A 13819-nucleotide genomic window follows, 5' to 3' on the forward strand; every position below is an offset into this window, starting at 1 on the left:
TCATGGGTGCTGGAGCCTATCCCAGCGGTCATTGCGCGGAAGGCAGGATACACCCTGGCCAGGTCGCCAGTCCATCGCAGTCCATTTTCCTGAGTTTAATATACTGTCATAACATTTTCCCTCAATATGGTAAACTCAGCAAATAAACAGAGATTGTGCACTAAAAGTGGCAGAAAAGGCAAGATCTTGTTCCCTGTAAAGACGTCCGAGTCATTTGACCAGGGGCGCTCAAACTTTTGCACACGTCCTCTTTTCCTGTTATACACTGAAGTAAAGCTGCAAAATCCACATAGATGAGAAATAAACCTGCTCTGATTAATCGGAACAGAGCAGAAGTGACTGTGACTGTAACTGTAACAGGGTGGAAGTTGGCCTGGTTCACCTGGCGCAGGTAACCGAACCCGATTAGAAAACTGCTGCTGTATTGCATAAACCTTCCCAAATAACAACGCAGGGCACATATAATAACTTGTGCTAACACAAAACGAAGCAGACAGAGCAGGTCAATGAAGTCGGGTGTAATCATTTTATTGAAAAATTACAGCATACCACAACTGCCCCATCGTCCATATACTGATTCAGTAATCATTGCACATTTCAAAGCCCATAAGCACCTCATGCGTATATAGTGATATGATCATTTGCAGTCTTTTTGCGTGCTCCATGTGTTTCTGTTGGAAAGCAGTAAAGTGATTTAATATTCTATCTCCCTTCTCCATATATGAGCACATAGATTTGTCTCATATGCCCTGTATTACTGTATTATTATTCTCAGTGCCTTATTATCACTGCTATGTGTTTACATGCAGCCAATAATCCGATCATTATCAGATTTCTGCAGTTGTCTGATTATTCAAACGGTCATGTAAACAGCACACACTGATTTCTTAGATCGGACTAAGGTCTAGAAATCTCATTAAGAGGCTGGATTTTAGCTCAGTAATCAGATTTCTCACTGTACGTGGACTCAGATTTCTTTTGGGTTTCTCAGTCTGAGCATGTGTGAAAACAGACAGCGGCACTGGAAATAAGCGAGCAGCGTCGCCGCGAGACGCAGCAAAACACTTTTGGAGCGACGCTGAAACCAAATACATGCTTGGCGAAAAGAAGGGTTTAAATATTCTTCATCATCTAGATGATGTATGTTCATATTTTCAGGTGAAGTGGTGCATTGTTGGAAAAAAAAACGAAAAGGCATGAAGTTTGAGTTTTTTACACTGAGTTTGAGTCACGTCGTCTTCTGCGAGTTTCTTGGCTGGTTGTAGAGCAGAAATCTGATTACTGTCCGACTCGCGTAGACCCGGAGCTTCCTCACTATCTGAGCGCTCAAGCGCATGTAAACATGTTGATCGGATTACTGAGAAAATCGGACTTTTCGCAGTTACCGGATTATTAAGCGCATGTAAACACAGTGCTTGACTAGATTCATAATTTGGGGGAACCAGTCTGGGCCAGCAAAGAGACAGCTTTTTCCCAGACAAACAATAGTGTGCAAAAGTCTTAGCCAGCCATGAAACAGTAACATAAGATATCCCAGAGGAAAGAAAGAGTCTACAGGAGTTCTCCTCATGATCTCATTTACTTCTCCTTAACGTAGTTAACTCCTATTTGAAATCAGGCTGAGACTTCAGTGGTTTGAAAATATCGTCTCAAAAACCTTTAGTGTCTCCGCTCAGTCATACGGGGATCATATTTACATATCAAAGCATAAAGGTCTCATCATTTTCTTATCCATCTCAGAAATCTTTCAGAAGTCCATCAGTGCAGGAGACCTCAAGCTTTCTCATGTGTCTGTTCATCTTTAGAAAGACAGTTTTCCTTTGGGATAACGTTGCAATAAATACACAAACATCAACAGTAAAAATTAAGAAGAATATGTTGTCAGTAAGAGTATCAACGTTAAAATAGGTTAGAAGAATATAGTTCGAAGAATTCGGCCCTTATTCATCAAATCTGAGCGTAAATTTCACCTCCAGTTTGTTATTCATCAGATTCGTCTTTGGCGTACGCATACAATCAAACTCACGTCTGGTACGAGGGCGTAAATTTGAGTGTAATAGTGTAACAACCAGAAACAAATGCTAGATTTGTGGTTGGGTGTACTTATATTACATGCATGTAGATTAGGTGCTGTTAGGCTGGCGCTTGATTTCACGCGCCAACGCTGGTCTCTTTATTTGCGCTCAAATCTCTGCTCGTTTTTACATTGTATGAAAGTTTCATGATTCAGACGCAGAGCAGTTCATCCGATGTTGAAGATGGGCAAAGCGGAGCTCTTTTTTACGCAACTTTGATGAATGAGGGTCAAAGTGCTTTTTTTTTCTCTCCTAACAAATAAACGGTATCTTTAAGTAGCTTTGGCTCCTTACAGACAACATGTTAGAACATTTATCAATATTTCGTTCATCCTTATTATCTGCCTTCCTAGCTGTCTTAACTCAATTAACTGCACCGTTAGTGATGTCAAATTTGTAGATTTGTAAAGATTGTCACATGATATCAACCTACATTGAGTATACGGAGGATCATGTTTGTTGTGGTCACTTACTTGTCCAGTACTTAGTGGCTTGATTTGGGCTACTGAGAACACTTCTATCCCAAAGGATATGTTGGAATAATTGCACAGGATTGAAATAACCTGGGGTTATTTCTACAGTTCATTTTACAGCAGATAAAAACTGCTGCGGATCTTTACAGCTGCAGGAGTCTGCGTTCAATTAAAGTTTTGATTGGACAAACTGACAGACTCAAAAAGACATTACAGCACCTCCTAATATAAAACTAATCTGGACGGTAAAAAAATAAGAATTTCAATACAGTATCAAAAAAAGAAGGAAATGAGCATCTCTCAGTTACCATTTTTCATGGAAACCACTACCAATAATCAAACTAGGCACGTGAGTGCATCCTATCAGAGAACTTGGAGGGTGGGCGGGGCTTATGCAATGGACACACCCTGTCCCAAACAGCTGCCAGTGCTCAAAATAGCATACTGTGTACTGTACACTGCACCAGTATCTACTGTACACTGAATACTACTCTTCATCATCAGTACACATGACAACAGCCGTGTGCCGTACTACAAAGCAGGGATGCGACCAGACATGAGGAACTGAGCCAATCTGACCCGTCTCCAAACCCGGCCCAATTTCCTTACCCCTCCTGTCACTGCTTAGCAACCGTTGCTAGCTGCTTTTCAGCTCCTTACCAGGGCATGTGGATATATGTTGGTCTAAATATGTGCCAGGGTGTTATTTTCTACCCACATCCAAAGCCAAAAACTTTAAAAAACGTCCTCATTGAGTGTTAAGTCTGTGGAATCCAGGGACACCAAGGTTTACAACATTTGCTAAAAGGTCAGTTATTTTATCGTCAACATGCGATAAGCGGTGTAAAAACATGGTGTGCAGACTGTTCAAATGAAAACTTAAGTTACTATTTCATTAGTTTAGTTCAGTTTAGAACCAACGACTGTTTGCACACAGGGGAATCTGACTTCCGCATTTAACCCATCTGTGCAGTGAAACACCCACACACTAGGGGGCAGTGAGCACACTTGCCTGGAGCGGTGGGCAGCACTATTCACAATGCCCGGAAAGCAGTCGGGGGTTAAGTGCCTTGCTCAAGGGCACTTTAGTCATGTACTATCGGCTCAGGGGATTGAACCAGCGGCCTACTGGTCACAAGGCTGGTTCCCCAAACCTCCGGTCCACGACCGGCCCTGTCTCGACCGGCTTGTCTATGCAGTAAGTTAACAAGACCACCACAGAAAACTGATGGGGCTTAAACTTTGCTCTGAGTGCAGTATAATTTGGACAAATGAGCCTTTTCCAATTTGCGGTCATTTATGTATTCATACAAGGCTGAATTCAGGGCTATTATAATGCTTGAGGGCTAAACATTGGGGTTAAATCAGCGGTTATGTCCTTGTGAAATGGCCATGTTTTTGATCTGAGCAGAGCGTCATCTGGGTATCTTCGGCATACTGGAGAAATGTTGGTGATATCTTGCATTTTTCTTATTATTTCGCCAGGAAATCAGTACATAAGCAGCACGTAGTAGGTTATTTCGAACACAGCCACTGCCTTCTTGCCCTAAGAGCTTATAAATTCTAAGGTTGCAATATTTTATGCGGCCTATGTTAATATTTTGCGACAGAGCAGGCACATAAAAAGATCTGAGAACCATTTGAGAAGTGTAGAAATTAAGACATTAACACATAAAATATCAAAAACCATATTGAATCTTGACCACATCAGAAACCCGATAAAAAGTGGATCATTACCCCTCTACAGAACACAAGAAGACAATATTTCATGAACTGTCCTCGTCTCCAGAGCTGTCTGCTCTGACAGTCATGGTGGAATCATTGCCAATCATGATGTACTTTGCGTTCTGGATGTGGATGCTGGATGGTGGCTGAGGCCACCCAGTGCCACTACCATGAGGAGGTGTTGGTTCCTGCCATTGTTGAGGCACTGGCCCAAAAGGCTGAGCTCCTCCAGAAAAAGGCGGGTACCATTGTTGTTGTGAAGCGCAAGGATGTAAGAGACGTTGCTGTTGCATTAGCAGATGCATCCTCTGTTTCTCTAGCTCTACTACCTTTTCACATTCTCGGATGAAGTCTTTATGGCGTCTGTTTTCATCCTGTAGTTGCTGTTTCTTTTCTTGCTCCTTCCTGAATAGCAGCTCCTGGTTCCATATCTTCTTCTGGATCCGGATCTTGTCTGGATCCAGAACTTTCCTAGCCATGATCTCAAATCCCCTGTCGTTTTCTTTCAATGGTAATTTGGTTCTCAATACCATACGTAGCTCAGTGGATGTCAGGCTGTTGTCGCGGGGCAGCAGCGGGATGACCGTGTTATATTTATGAGGTTTCTCGATGGAGTTTATGAGAGCAGAATCTGCATTCATCTCATTCAAGCGAGTGTTGAAGTTGGGCGTTAGCAGCAGCATAACGTAGGCCGAGTTGTTTATGGCGTCCTCCACGCACCGGAACGGGGACCGCCCCGGTTCTGCAAAATCTTCAGCAAAAGTGGCTCCGGTTGTTGATGATGTTCTCTCCAGCCTGGCCTTCAGCCGTGCTGCTTCTTCAACATCTTCTGGAGCGTGCAGGATCACGAAAGCATAAAACATCTCCTCCTCATCTTCTGCACTTTTCCTTTCAGAGCTAAAACTGTCCATCTGTTCAGTGCTTTGCACCGAGGCAGATTTCGGTGGCTGGCTTGCTAATTTGCTAATCGGCTGCGCTCCCAGCTTACCACTGCCGCTAGTTATGGATGAAAACGCATCCTCCACACCAGACACTGCACTTCTGGATGTTACCATCTGACAGGTTCCCAGCATGTCTGTGCACTTGGTGACCTTAGCAGCCATTGACTCTGCAGGTTGGGCACCTCGTTGCAGAGGCCTGGTAGCAGAAGCTCTAGAAAAGTTTGTTACAGCTAGTTTTGTTTCTTCAGGCGGGATTGAGGGATTTATCTGTTTCTTTCGGTCATTCCTACTTTCTGGAGGAGTCTGCAAAGGCAGGGGTTGTGATTCCCTCTCATTACTGGCTGTGGACACGCTGATTTCAAGGCTATAAGAAGTGCAGGTAGAGGCTGAGTGCAGAGAAGACGGGTTGCTTTCGTCCATATCAGCCGGGCTGGTTTCAGCTTTTAGCGTGCTGGCATTCCCGCTAAACAGCTGATCGGAGCAAGCCGTGTTCTGGTGTCCAGCACCAACTAAGGCTCCTACGTTATTTTTCTCCGTGTTTCCAGGCACAGAGACCGTTCTTTCCAACGAATTGTCGGAGGAAATTTTAAACCTATTAGCACTGCTGCTAAACGGCAGGCTGGAGCTAGCCACGTTCTGAGGTTCCGCAGTAGCTCCAGATCCTCCAAACACTCTCTCAGTCTTTCTTGAGCCTGAGAGCGTCCTTCCAGACAAACTGCCACCAGCTTCGGCTCCTGATACATTAGCAGTCACACTAATCGGCTGGTTGGAACTACCCATGATGTGATGCTCAGCACCCGAGAGTGGTCTTTCAGATGGACCGTCAGAGGAAAGCGTAGACCCAGTGTTGGTGTTTGTGCCAGCCTTTGTTCCTAGTGTTAGCTTCTTCTCCTCCAGAGGCCGGCTCTCCTCTGCCATCGTGTTCCGAGTGTAATTAGAAGGTCCCCCAATTTTCAGACGTAATATCTGCCATCTTAACTCGACTAGCAGCACTGGGACATTGATTTATCCATGCCGATGAATCTGAAACAGAAAAAGATCACTTTCACTTTCATTATTACATTTACCCTCCCATTCTTAGCAGGACTGCTGTCAAAAAGGTGCGGCCTACATTATATTAAATGGCCTCCTGTGATACTGTGAGAAAGCCAGAGACGACCGGTTGTTAAATTAAAAGACAAAAAGTCAAAGAAAGATTTCTTGGGAGATGTAAGATAATCCCCTTCATAAGGAAGGAGAAGAGAGTAAAATAATTGAAAAATGATTTTTCAAAACTGTTCAAAAAATGTGAAAAGCTAAAGAGAAACTGTGACTCCTAACAACTACCTGGAAGAGCTGGTCGACAGTAAAACTGCCCCATCAGATAAACAGCACTGAAAGCTTTGATCTCTGAGAGAGAGGAGAAGGTCAAGCTGCTTCAGATCTGAAAACATCCACAGGTGTTTCTGTCCATCCTTCCACTACGAGAAGACCACTCAGCGCTGTGGGTCTGAAAGGATGTGCAGCTGATCAAGAAGAACCTCGCTGAGAAAAGGAGACGGACACATCAAACAAAGAAGCTGAACGATGGACTGACCGCCCCAGAGTCCAGACCTCAGCACCACTCAATGGGTTTGATCACTGCAGAAAATCATCAACCAGCTTCTAAGACTGAACTTCGGAGGCGTGTCTGCAGATTCTTCGAGGAGCTGAACGTGAGTCTCCTGAGAAGAGTGGAAACTGTTGCGCTACAAACTAAACATTCTGATATTATACATTTAGTTGCTCAGACTTTTCCAAATGTATGTTTTTTGTTTTTCACTCTTAATGCTAAAAAACGAACAACTTGTACTTAATGACCATTTTGACCTCAGTGTTGAAGTTGGGCGTTAGCAGCAGCGTAGCATAGGCCGTAGATCCTCCACGCACCGGAACGAGGATCGTCCTGGCTCGGCTAAATCTTCAGCAAAAGTGGCTCCGGTTGTTGATGATGTTCTCTAAAGCCTGGCCTTCAGCCGTGCTGCTTCTTCAGCATCTTCTGGAGCGTGCAGGATCACGAAAGCATAAAACATCTCCTCCTCATCTTCTGCACTTTTCCCTTCATAGCTAAAACTGTCCATTTGGTGGTCTCTGACTTTTGCACAGTACTGCATATTCACAGGCCAGTAATTCTAAAATTAACCATCTCTGCATAAAAGTGGGGAGATGTGCATGTTCTGTACGGTGTTCTTTCATCCAGTCCTTCGACAGAGCGCAAATTCAGGTTAAAGCATTTATATGTTTTATAGACTTGGGGAAAATTCAATTTATATTAACTGTTTGAAAGACTTACACAAAATACTGATGTAAATGAAAGATTCCCAAAATTAAAATATCTTGTATTATGCAGGATAAAAACATAAATAAAGTACAATATGGCCTAGCATAGTGGAGCAAGTGCCCTAAAACAAGCTTCCTCAGTAGAGCGTAAGAGGAAAGAAACACTTTTTAGGAGGTGAGTGAACTTATGAACTTCCCAAGGCCGAATGGCCAAGATGGAAAAACACCACCAATCATGCTAGGATGTGTTAGGATGTGCCTGGTACATTGTCTTTTTTAAGAAATGATACAGACCAGAGTTGGATATAATGGTTTCCCCATGATTCCATATGTTAGACGTATGGACATCAATTTGGACATAATGGTGGTGTCATGAGATCAGGAGATAATAAAAAAAAAAGGGGTGGGGTGACAGCACCCCATCCTTACTGAGGGTATAAGGTATGTGTACAAACCCTGTGTCTATGTGAGTGCCGCCCGAGGGCCATTCTCCATACTCAAAAAGGAATGAATGACCTGCATTTCTGAAATTTCTGAAGTCTTCTCGTAATTTTCAGTTCGTCTGATTCTTTTATTTTCTTTCAACAAACTGTTAAATTCGTCTTATTTTATCAACCATAAATAACACCTAGGCTTAGTAGTCGAATAAGTGTCGAGCGACGACAATACTGACATAATAACGAACATATATACTAAATATACAGTTGCGTCCAATAATATTGAGACAGCAAATTCTATCCAAAACACAGACACATTAAAATCTCCTGAAATACAAGGTGACATTCTGCATTTGTTGATTACAGGTCGCATGGGACTCAGTGCCTGCAATGTAATTCATTTTCTCACTAAAGATTACTTTTGTAGTTAATTTCCAGTCGAGTTAAAGTCGAGACACCCAAGGTAAAATATCACTCCAGTAAAAGTAGAAGTTCCTCCCTTTAGACCTCCACTTGAGTAAAAGTACTAAAGTACTTAAGTATAAAGTAAAAGTACTAAAAGAGTAATTCTGGCTCTGATGTCCTGTTATCATTTTTATAACCAGACTGGCTTCATGAACTCATTTCAGGTGAAAGTCCTCCAGCGTCTCTCTTGGTAAACCAGTCTTTTAATAGAACGTCATTAATTAGTGACGCTGACGTCTATTAAAATGATCAGAAGCACAAAACACTGAAGGTAAACAGTTTCCATCAGGGAGAACCGAGTGGCTCTGAAATCACTTTTTACACACAAGCAAAGTTTCAGTTTCAGATTTATTTACAACTTAGTTCCAAGTTTAAGTTGAATAAAAACTGGCTTTAAACTCAGGATCACAGATGAGCTCCTTTACTATGTTGATCTGTAGGCGTCTGTTCATAAACATAAACCAGCCCAAACTCATTTACTATAAAATGAAATGGTGTTTGTAGAAATTCAGAAAAAAGCCGCGTCAGTCTCGACTGCATATGTGGACATATTTCTATATTGTGCTCTATTTACACAAAGTTAGGTTAGTTCATCATTTATGTTGAACAGACTCTCCCAAAGTTTTACGCTGCTGCGCTGACGTTGAACCGCGTGCTGCACTGGGTCGGTATGACCAACAGGTCAAAACCAGCTCTAAACAAAGTGACCGCTGGGCCCTGATTGGTGCTCTGGCTTTGCGCTTCTTTTGTTTTGACATGTTACGTTTTTATACACACAGAAACCAAAAGGAACGACAGATTTCTCAAAATGTAGGAGGAAAAAGTCGGATATTAGACTCTGAAATGTAGTGGAGTGAAAGGAAAAAGTCGCCCAGAATGAAGAAACTTCAGTACAGATACACCAAAAATACTAAAGTACAGAAACTAATTACATTTACTCAGTTACTGTCCAGCACTGCTAATGTTGGACATTTCGTGGTAAATTAGAAAGAATATGCATGCAAGCATCAGCTGATACTGGACCGAACAAGACTTGCTTAATGTGTTTCCTGTTACCTGATGGCCCAGAACACCTGGACGTGCCCTGTACCTGTTTTTTTTAATCCTCACCTGTAAACAGCCAAGTAAAGAGAAAGAGAGTCATTTTTCGAATGGAAGGAGTTTAGATGAACTAAAGTGATTCCAGTCAGGGATAAAGAGGAAGAGAGGAACAACCAAAATGACTGTTTTAACTACTTTTAGACACGTAGGAACCGGTGTTCTTACAAAAGTTTTTGATTTAAAGGGGAACTGCGCCAATTTTTCAAAGGTTCGGCATCGTTCAAGGGCTGAGATGTAAACAGTCCTCCAGAGAGGTTTGGTATGAAATGCTGTGCTGTAGAGAAACTTGACGAGTCTGCAGTTCTGAGAGTCTAAATGCCTCTTAAAGCCGCCTCACTGAAATTTATTACTAGAAATAGTTAGGTCTACGCTGCCCCGATGCCCGAGACGCTGCTCTGTGACAATCTTTTGGCTTAAAACTCTTTTTTTTATAGACTCTTGGCAGAGAGATACATGCAGGACATAGTGAGATAAAACAGTCCCTTGAGTTTCCCCCCCCCAGATTTATCTCCATTTAATAATCATCACTGTTACATTTGCATACTCAAAGGACTCGAGGCTATCTGGTAAATAAAACCATTACACCTTGCTGGAAAAAACAGAACAGACCGGCAATCATGCAATGCTGGTCTAAGCTGGCTTGGTGCGGTCTGTCTCTGGTTTAGTTGGCCACCCCAGCAAGGTCATGACATAACATATACTGGTGACCAGCCATGCTGGTTTTTCTAGCAGGGTAGTTGCACTGGAAACACTGCAACTCCTGAAATTCAAGTAAGAGTCACTGAAGCAGCCAAACCACTCTCAACGGCTTTGTTCATGTCTTGACGACTGTACGACGTGGAGGTTTTCAAAAAAATTGGTGGAATTAACCTTTAATATATTAGGAATAATATTATAGTCCAGTTCCCTGGAATCTAATAAACATACTGGAATTTGCTCCCATTATATTGCTTCCTGCATATAATGATCCGTCATACATCAGATCTGGTTTCTTCTTTGAGATTGTGTTGAATTGGCTGGTCGAAGTTCAGCTGCATTCAAAACACAACATATGCTGGTGGCCGGCCATGCTGGTTTTTCTAGCAAGGCATTTGCACCGGGAACCTTGCAACACCTGGTTCCTATCGCCAGCACCGCAAAGAAATCCAAGTAATGTTCTCAGAGGCATTTTCAGCCAAGCCACTCTGGTTGTGTTGAGATCTTGACGACCTTGAGGTTTTCAAAAATTGGTGGGCTCCCCTTTAACATATGGCTGTTAACCCTGCATCTCCACAGTGAAAACTTTACAGGAGAAGGAAAAAAAACAACTTTTAATGGAAGTCAATGGAACCAGACGTCATTCTGAGCCGCCTCCTTTGGTCCACTCCTCATGAAACGTACACACGACGTAAAGCCCGACAGGTATTTTCAGATGATGTCAAAAACTGAAAAACGGAGATAGAAGGTTTTTCCTCCAACTACAGCGATAGGCGGAATAAGATTAATGCCTAATTCCCTGGAATCGCATTTCTGGGATTTGTATCAAATGTGTGATCAAATGGGTTCATTTATTATTATTATTATTATTATTTATATTGCCCCCTGAGTAGCATGATGTGTCATCCATCAGATTTGCTTTCTTTTGTCCCCACAGAACTGAGATCATATTAAATTTCTCTGTGTTTCTATGCAGAACTAAGACTATACTGATTTCTATGCTGGTCTAAGGTGGTTCAGCTGGTCCCCCAGCATGGTCATACTGGTTGACCAGCAGACCAGCATACCAGCATCCAAAACACTTCATATGCTGGTTTTACTTGTGACCAGTATAATAACTTGCTGATAACTTGCTGACCAGCCTACCTGCATCCGAAACACAACCTGCTTTGGCTTTGCTGGTGACCAGCCATGCTGCTCTGTGCTGGTTTGCCTTATCTGGGTAAAATAAACAGCATTTCAGCGTCATATGACACCGAATATCACACACAGCCGACACTGTCAGCACTCAGACTCTACAACAGACCCCAACACAGAGCCACAATGAAATAAAGAGACGAATCTCTCCGGGAAATGAAACGTACCTCTGATTAAAAACAAGCTGCTGAGCTTCACCTTCTGTGCAGAAACAGGAAGAGGAAAGCAGTCTGACATCACAGGGTCAGAGAGCGAGTGGGCAGAGAAGTTTCCCCCAAACAAACCCCTAAAAACTTAGCGACTTAAGTGTTTTATCCCACTCAGAACCCCTTCCTGTGAAGAGGCCCACGCCAAAACATCCATTCACGAGTTTTCACGTAAAGAAACGCGTTTGTTTTCACAGACTGAACTTTTCAGTGTGACCACAAGGTGGCAGCAAGTAGCCATGAACTAAAAGCAGAACAGCTACAGTTTGACCATTACCAGCTCCACTGACCACACAGGATCACAGTCACAGACTGAAGTCCATCTGCTTCTCTGATACTTTGTTACCCTGCGCTTCAGTGGTCCGGACACTCCCCCACCCCCTGGCATGGTGGTGTGTTAGTGTGTGTTGCGCTCGTGCGAGTGGATCAGACACTGCTGGAGTTTTTAAACACTGTGTCCACTCACTGTCTACTCTATTAGACACTCCTAACTTGTCGGTCCACCTTGTAGATGTGAAGTCAGAGACGACAGCTCATCTGCTGCTGCACAGTTTGTGTTGGTCATCCTCTAGTCCTTCATCAGTGGTCACAGGACGCTGCCCACAGGACGCTGTTGGCTGGATATTTCTGGTTGGTGGACTGTTATTTTATTTCTTTATTAATTATTACTTATAATAACCAGTGAGTCTGTGGTTCCTTCTTTGCAGCACTGGCAAAGAAAGAAACTGTGGCCTACCACCCACCCTACAGCAGTGGTCACTCAGCCTCCTCCTGGAGATCTTTACTGCACAGTTTAGGTCCAACCTTTATCTAATATGCTGCCTTCCCCATTAGCTAACTTCAGTGCATCTAATCCAGCCAATCAAGAACTTTCTGCTGGAGCAGGTAAGGAGGATCGGGGGTGGGAACTAGAGTCCACAAGAAGGTAGATCTCCAGGACCATCTTATATAATCCATCTTATCAGCTCCACTTACTGTATAGATGCACTCTGCAGTTCTACAGTTACAGACTGTAGTCCATCTGTTTCTCTGATACTCTGTTACCCTGTTCTTCAGTGGTCAGGACCCCCAGGGACCCTCACAGAGCAGGTACTATTTGGGTGGTGGGTCATTCTCAGCACTGCAGCGACACGCACGTGGTGGCGGTGTGCTAGTGTGTGTTGTGCTAGTATGAGTGGATCATACACAGCAGTGCTGCTGGAGTTTTTACAATGGACAGTGAGCATAGAAACAAGGAGGTGGTCATAATTTTATGCCTGATTGGTGTGTAATATAGAAAATATAGGGGTTATAGAAGTACTAGAAGAAGTACTGCAGAAGTATTATAGTTACTTATAGTATTACTATTTTACTTTCTGTAAGGATAAACATAGAAAAGCACTACCCCACTGAAGAGGCCAAGCACTATCAGGTTCAAAACCTGTTGGTTTTGATTCCTAATAGGAACTGGCTGAATGGTAAATATTGACCACTAGTTTCCTCTAGAACCCATATGTCAAACACAAGGCCCGTGGGCCAGATCAGGCCTGTGACACAATCCTGTACAGCCCGCAAAGTATTTAAATTTTCTATTCATATTAGCCTGTTTCACAGTGTGCTGCACTACAGTCCCCAGCATGCACTGCAACGTAATGCGTGCTCAGACTCTCCTAACCTCAAATCAGTCTATGGGACAGCGGCAGAGAACTTGCAGAGAGGAGAATTGCCACTCTGTAAAGTCTTGCTGGTTTCCCAAACTCTAGAGGGCGCTCCCGAGCGAGTCCAAACTGACTGGGTTAAGATGGAGAAATCCTACTTTATAAATGCTTAGATATTTTAATGTAAAAGAATACAATCTTTTCCTGAAACAGAAGCATGTTAAACATTTTAACACTGCTGTTTTATTTTTAAGAGCTTTTAAACTCAAGCTATAGGACATTAAAACAGCACCTCATGTGTATTCATGACGTCAGTGAGCACGAACAGCCAATGAGCTTCTCCGCTCGCCAATCGATCAGCACTCAGTAGCAGTAACGTTAGCGTCCTGCTGCCCAAAACCTGTTTGCTGTAGAAAAAAGGAAACGCACAGGTGAGATTTCTTTGCTTTTCTTAGTGATACACATCATTTCACTTTCTAAAATGAAAGAAACATTCTGGGCGAGTGATTAGAAAGTATTTTAACTTTCCGTTTTTAGCCCTTGAGCTCCATTCACCCCCATTCATTGA

The 13819-nt window shown here is 43.0% G+C and overlaps 1 protein-coding gene across 2 annotated transcripts; it reads right to left on the minus strand.

Annotated features, from left to right (window-relative positions):
• Positions 1-2176: 2176 nt before the first annotated feature.
• ticam1 (toll-like receptor adaptor molecule 1) lies at positions 2177-11743 on the minus strand. 2 transcript variants are annotated; one of them, XM_017720737.2, is made up of 2 exons: positions 11576-11743; positions 2177-6237 (listed from the first exon to the last, which is right to left on the minus strand). In XM_017720737.2, exon 2 carries the CDS (start codon positions 6130-6132, stop codon positions 4315-4317), a length of 1818 nt encoding a protein of 605 aa, XP_017576226.1. In that variant the 5' UTR covers positions 6133-6237; positions 11576-11743; the 3' UTR covers positions 2177-4314. The 2 variants fall into 2 exon arrangements, with proteins under 2 accessions (XP_017576226.1, XP_017576227.1); XM_017720738.2 differs by lacking the exon at positions 11576-11743 and adding an exon at positions 11358-11432.
• Between the last annotated feature and the right edge of the window lie 2076 nt (positions 11744-13819).

This window comes from Pygocentrus nattereri, chromosome 15 (assembly GCF_015220715.1).
Source record: "Pygocentrus nattereri isolate fPygNat1 chromosome 15, fPygNat1.pri, whole genome shotgun sequence".
In the NCBI taxonomy this organism is placed as follows: domain Eukaryota; kingdom Metazoa; phylum Chordata; class Actinopteri; order Characiformes; family Serrasalmidae; genus Pygocentrus; species Pygocentrus nattereri.

Excerpts from the sequence above, each read along its gene's own strand:
- ticam1 (XM_017720737.2), bottom strand. The coding sequence starts at position 6,132 with ATGGCAGAGGAGAGCCGGCCTCTGGAGGAGAAGAAGCTAACACTAGGA.